The sequence below is a fragment of the Oncorhynchus tshawytscha genome, linkage group LG03, assembly GCF_018296145.1.
Source record: "Oncorhynchus tshawytscha isolate Ot180627B linkage group LG03, Otsh_v2.0, whole genome shotgun sequence".
Taxonomy (NCBI): Eukaryota; Metazoa; Chordata; class Actinopteri; order Salmoniformes; family Salmonidae; genus Oncorhynchus; species Oncorhynchus tshawytscha.
In genome coordinates, this window is record NC_056431.1 from 27,645,839 (window position 1) to 27,652,827 (window position 6,989).

Genomic DNA, 6,989 nt, shown 5'->3' on the forward strand with positions numbered 1-6,989 from the left:
TTGGCATTGAATCATATATTTGGTTAATATATTTGGTTTCACACAAAAGTAGCTTTCTAAAATTGAGAATACCTAACTCATTTATTGTTTTAGACTTTATCCAAATAGTACATTTTTACTGTGTACATGTTTTATGTCCATTGTTAAAATTCACGTCCCTGCTCTATCATGCATGCATACAGGGATTTTCTGTTGGCTACAACCACACTACTACCAGAACAGCTGGTAGAGAGTGGAGCCACAGTCAAAACGCTGTTTGGAGCTCTGTGCGTAATGAGAAGGCTGTCTTAGACTGAAGCAGCGCACGACATGTCACACCTCTTTACTTTACCTCTGCTTATACTGTCAGTTTGCCTAACTTCGTGCCTAAAGAGGACTAAAACATGGGTAAACAACACCATCATCCAAACCTGGTCTTCGTATTAATCGAATATATTTTGCTTGATTTTATATGATATATCGCTTTCATAACCTCATGAAATGATTTACATTTTATTTTGGATAAGTAATAAAAAAAAAAACGTTATTGAATAATGACTTCGTTTTGGAACTAATAGATTGTTTTAATGGAGCTCTCGAGGCTATTTTAAATGTAAAGTCTATGTCTGAAAGGAATTACTCCTCCAAGTGAAGTGTACAGAACTAAACCATGGAAAATGTTACTTCAAATCCAGATAACCAGACGCTTGGTCCATGGACTGATTATAGCATGGAATACAAAGTGGTCAGCATATTTTTTGTGATCCTCATCTGTGGGATAGGAATAGTTGGAAACGTTATGGTGATTCTAGTTGTTCTTACAACCAAACACATGCGGACACCCACCAACTGTTACCTGGTGAGTTTGGCGGTGGCCGACCTGATGGTTCTGACTGCGGCGGGACTGCCGAATATTACAGAGAGTTTGTATGGAGGAGGCTGGGTGTACGGATACGTCGGGTGCCTTAGCATAACTTATTTCCAGTACTTGGGCATCAACGCGTCTTCATGCTCCATCTCCGCTTTCACCATTGAGCGGTACATAGCCATCTGCCACCCCATAAAAGCGCAGTTTATGTGCACTCTGTCAAGAGCAAAGAAAATCATAGTGGTCGTTTGGGCTTTTACCTCGCTCTACTGCGCCTTGTGGTTTTATCTGTCTGACACGAAAGAGTTGATTTACGACAATATTACCTTGGTCTCATGCGAATACAAAGTGTCAAGAAATCTTTACCTGCCAATCTACTTCACTGACTTTGCCGTGTTCTATGTGGTGCCTCTCATGCTAGCCACTGTTCTGTATGGATTCATCGCTAGAATTCTTTTCCTCAACCCATTGCCGGCAGACCCCAAGGAAAATACAAAAAAGTGGAAAAAAGAATCATGCCAAGGAAATAGGATGATGAGCACCAACAATTCATCCTGTAGCACAACTGCCCGCTCTCGCAGGCAGGTAAGTTGCCACTCTTGTTTTAAAGTTAATTTTATAACGTGTATCTACAGTGTAATAACTACAGCGTGTTTGTGTGTGTGTGTGACTCCAGTATAATTCGATGATGAATTCAACAGTTTTATAATTGCACTGGTATGATATGTCGTGAAGTTGGGGTGTTCATTCCAAGAATATACTGTACACTCCTACAAAAATTGCTTCCAAAAGGGTTCTTCGGCTGTCCCCATAGGAGAACCCATTTTGGTTCAAGGTAGAAGCCTTTTGTGTTCCATGTAGAACACTGTGTGGAAAGGTTTCTACCTCAAACCAAAAAGGGTTCTTCAAAGGGTTATTTTATGGGGACAGCCGAAGAACCCTTTTAGGTTAAGGATAATTAAGACCTTTTTTTTCTAAGAGTGTATGATAACATCCGAGAGAAGTGGACACTTGCCCTCTAGGCACAGATGTCAATTCAACGTCTATTCCTCATCTATTCCACGTTAGTTCAACGTAATTTCATTGTAACGACGTGGAAACAACGTTAATTCAACCAGTGGGTAATCATTGTAAGTAGATTAAGGTGTGCAGCACGAGCAGGTCAACATGCAACAAACCACATTAATATAGAGTCATAAAAGCCTCACCGCTATGCTGACAGCACACGTCACTGAATTATGTCGTTTGTAACGCATACAGAGCATACACAGCACCTGAGACTGAGCATGCGAATGGGAGTCTATCTGAAGAAAGGGAGCGGTCCGCTATATGGAGTGGATTTTCAAGTATTGTGGTGCCAGCAGCATGTTATGGGAATGCTTGTCACCAGCAGGGACTGGAGACAGAGTACCGGCAAAATAAATACTGGGATACATGTACACCATACCGGTTGAACATCAGCCAACACAATATTTAAAACGAAGATGCCAAGAAACCTTTAGGCTATTACACTACTATTTATCATTAACGCATGTCACCCTCATGAAAATGAGTGAATGGACTAGAAAACTTGTAGAATACGCCACAAAATCGACGATAACAGTGACATTTTGCGAGGGCAGAGATGAGTGGCCGAGAAGGAGATGCGACTGGACAGTTTACAAGTGTGGGCCTAATGAATGACAATCACAGAATGAAATTCCTTACACTTTTGGGTGATTTGTAACAGATGTCTCTTTCCATTCATCAAATGGCCGCTGCTCAGTGCACTGTATGAATGTGGGAATTATTTTAGAGTGGACTAGCATGCTGACCACATCGCTCGCGTCGCGTGTGCGAGCGATGCAAAATCAGTGTACACATACATGTTATTCAATCATTACACCCATACTTCTCGCTTTCGGTTATTTTTGTGAAGCTCAATGGCAAGTCCTGCTTCTCAAATTTCCTCATTGGTTTTTAGAAACATGCCATCTCCTCATTGGTTTTTGAGAGTATATACCCACGTGGGTGATTGACAGATGAACTGACATCCACGCTCCAGTCGTTTGTAGTAATGCACCGTAAGGTTGGTTGCCAACCGCCATATAAGGTCCAAAGAAGAAAAAGAAGCCTGTAGGAAGGAGGAGAGATAACGAGAAACACATTCAGTTTACCGTTTTATCTGTGGATTAATTGTCGGAGTAGAGGACCTTGTGCATTTCAGGTAAAATAACAACCCAATGTTTATATCCCAGGACAAATTAGCCAGCACAGCATGCTAGCTAGCTAGCTAAATTGCCATAAATGTTTCATTATTTTCGAACTGTCCCCAAATTAATATTTCAACCTGCGTGTCCTAATCTCTTCGGGTGTGGGTGAACAAAATCTATGTGTGCACGATGGCAAACTGAGGACGTACGCACGCGCCTGGTTTGGTCAGTATGTAACATGTGCAGGTTGCCAGGCTTACAGGAGCCCTTTGAAGTAATTGAAGTAATCAACTAATCCCCCCCCCCAAATGGCTTAGACTTTCCAGGTTAATGTGGCATTAACATAACCAGTCATGATCTCGCCCACCTTCCACCGCAGATGCGGAGGCATCTACCACAGGCTGACATAGGCGGATGCGGTGGATTGAGATGCAGCCCATGCAAAAAAATGGATATCTCTAGGTTAAACTGACAGATTTGTATTGGTTACTTAGATTGATGCAGGGGTGCATCAATAGACTCTTTGTTAAAAGGTAATGCATTTGAAAAGTTAATAATAGGTCCACAGAGTTCCTATTAATTGAATAGGGATTCTATATGTAATTCTACCTGTACGAAATTATATATATAGTACCTTCACCCCTGATAAAAATGAAAGTAGCAAAGCCCAGGTAAAAAGGTTAGAGGAAAACCGCCTCAGTCTTCTATTTTTCAGCGGGACAATTACACACATTTTAATGCCAAAGACACACCAGAATGGCTTTCCAAGAGATGTTAAGTATTCCTGAGTGGTCCAGTCTCAGTCCTGAATGAAATTTGCTTGAAAATCTGAGACCAGGTTTGAATATTGCTGTCCATCAATGACTCCCAACCAAATTGCCTAAGCAATTTTGACAAAAAACACAGATATACTGTACATGTATGTTGCTTGAAGAGTTGAGCAAAGTTGGTAGAATATTAGAAAAAATGATTCCCAGCTGTAAGGGCTGCTGAAGGTGCTTCCACCAAGCATTAACTCTGGGGTGTGAAGACATACGCACTAAAGACATCTTAGAGGTTTTATTTGTAATGAATTAGGTTACCTTGGTTGCACATCTTCAGCCTTGTCTGTACATGGACCAAGCCGGCCTTGGGCTCTTTCTGTCTCATTGGCATAGACAAGAAAGACAGATGATGGATCTGTGCTCACTGCTAGGTCATTTAGCAAAACAAGTCAGGATAAGGCTCTGACATAACACACGCATCTCTAACTGGCCTAGCGATGAATGGAAACCAGTGCAATCCATGCCACTTTCCAGGGCCTGATGAATTACCTCAAAAGATCAAAATTGAATAAGGATAGTGATCAGGAATCTTCCTCGAGTAATGATGATAGTCGCTCCCTGGTCCTATCCAATAAGAGACACATCACTTTGTATGAGACCTCACACCATAAATAAGTATGATAGAGTTTAATATAAACATTATCACATCATAATTATATTTGTAATTAAACCGCTCTCTAGGCTCTGTTGGTTTAGTCTTACAGATGCTGTTTTGTCCGTCCCTTCAGTCTGTGGTTGATATTAATTGTCAGAGGGTGCTCTCTGACCCATTTTAACCACTTTTCTTTGCACAGCAGGAACAGAACATTGTTCATGTTTGTGTCAAAATGTTTTTTTTACAGCGGTCAAGCTGAACTCTATTCTTTCCCCTGTCTTTTGATGAAAATGTCTGTTGATTTTCTTCCATGTGTTGTTGTCAGGTGACTAAGATGTTAGCTGTGGTGGTGGTACTCTTCGCCCTCCTCTGGATGCCCTACCGGACGCTGGTGGTGGTAAACTCCTTCCTGGACAAGGCTTACCTGGACCACTGGTTCCTACTCTTCTGCCGCATCTGCATCTACCTGAACAGTGCCGTCAACCCGGTCATCTACAACGCCATGTCTCAGAAATTCCGCACCTCCTTCAAGAAGTTGTGTCACTGCGGTCCGCAGCGATTGGAGAAGCCGGCGTCTTACAGCGCGGCCCTGACCTACAGCGTCATCAAGGACACAACCAATGGAGAGAGCCCTGACCACTTTACTACCGAGATGGACGAGTTGGCCACGCCCACACCCAGTGACCAGTTCCTGCCCAGCATCAAGAGGATGTCATTCGAGGACCCCTCACTGTCATGCAGGGTTGCCCTTAGCACTCCCTGACAGAAAAAGTAAATCCATTCAGGCTCTAGTTTGTGAATTCTATTCTATAATTCAGTTTCTGCAGAGGAATTGCTCTAATATTTCAGCAGTACAAAGGCAAACATTAAATACCAAAAATGTGTTGTTAATAGAGGAAGGAATGCTTAATTTCTTTATCTAGCATGGTGAAAATATATTCTCCCCTCTCTGTAGCCATCTTAGCACAAAGCACCCAATTATAGGCATTGTTTAAATCAGTCTTAAACATTGTGTGACACACAGATTTAATTTGCCAGGTAATACTGCTTTCACTGCTTTCACATACTGAGCGACAGTTTCCATCTCTGTAGAGTGGAAAAAAGGGAAAGATATTATCCCTCTTTTTTTTATCTGGGGAAGTCTAGGCCAGGTACTCAGTGTGTGTGTGTGTGTGTGTGTGTGTGTGTGTGTGTGTGTGTGTGTGTGTGTGTGTGTGTGTGTGTGTGTGTGTGTGTGTGTGTGTGTGTGTGTGTGTGTGTGTGTGTGTGTGTGTGTGTGTGTTTAAAAGCTCACTCTACAGGAGGAGTCAAACTGTCTGGCCATAGTTGTTTGAACCATCCTGCTACTTTGCATGTTTGAAAAAAGCATAGAGAGAATGTGATCACTGACCACATTTCAAAGGCAAAATTCAAAGGAGGCAGAGTATTAAAACCATCTCTGCTCGAGGAGTGTAAATATCACACATTGCTTTGAAACCCGCCTGTCAGGGAAATAGAGATGAGGTGAGATGAAATTTCTTTAAAGGTTACAGATGATGAAAAGGACTGAGAGCAAAGCAATGACACTCCAGGTCTTTCATCCGTTTGATTGCTCAATGTCATTTGACTTTGTTGTAACCTTAATGGTTACTATAAATCAGGCTCACCTGATATGGAACGTTCTGCAGGGGCTAGTGTTAAAAATGTATAGTAACCTTATGGCTAAAAGGTTCACCTGATATAGAACTTTCCACAGGGGCTAGTGTCAAAAAAATGCAGCATGGTTAAACATCCTGCTGTCCCCATAATGGACTACTGTGGTGTGGATTCAATCAAAAAGAGTTGAAAGGCCCAGTCTCCATAATGAGAAAGTTATTTGATGACTCAGACACCTGGGTGGTTGATTGGTTGTCTCTAGGTCAGGGGCCTGACATGACCAGACCAAACATTATGTTGACATCCGCAAAAGCAGAGACTGATGGTAGCATTTCCCCTTAATGGATCCCCCCAAGCACATCCCACAGAGCAGCTATTCCCAAACTGGGGTACGCGCAATGCCGTCGGGGGTACGCCAAATAAAAAGGTGATTCACATTAAATAAAAAAGATACAAAATTCTTCACATTTTCAAACAGTCCATTTATATTTTCCAACGGGGCTATATATTTGGGTGAGTTTTTTTTCTCATCTGAGAAACCTCGTTTCACTGCCAAAAATTAAATTAAACCATCTAGTGTTCAGCGAAATAACAACACAATGTCAAATACAGGTAGCCTATTCAAATAATGAACATCCAATCACATTAACCGTTACTCTCTCGCGGGAATTCCACTAACGGTCCGTATGTAGCCAAACATAGCTGCTGCTCATTCCGTTTTTTCGAAAATGGATAAATAGTTACAAAAAGTAAGGCCCACGTCCATAGAGACGCATACCAGCTCTACTGGTAGTACTGCTACTACCAGCAGTACTACACCTGCACCTGTCGACGACACAAGTTGTTTTGCTTCCACGAGCACATCCAATGCTAGCATCAGTGATTCTACATTTGTT

General features: G+C 42.0%; 1 protein-coding gene across 1 annotated transcript; it reads left to right on the top strand.

Moving 5' to 3' along the window:
* The first annotated feature begins 282 nt into the window (after nt 1–282).
* Nucleotides 283–5,618, top strand: LOC112245143 (thyrotropin-releasing hormone receptor-like). Its single transcript, XM_024413138.2, has 2 exons — nt 283–1,432; nt 4,784–5,618. Exons 1-2 carry the CDS (start codon nt 650–652, stop codon nt 5,219–5,221), a joined length of 1,221 nt encoding a protein of 406 aa, XP_024268906.1. The 5' UTR covers nt 283–649; the 3' UTR covers nt 5,222–5,618.
* Nucleotides 5,619–6,989: the final 1,371 nt, after the last annotated feature.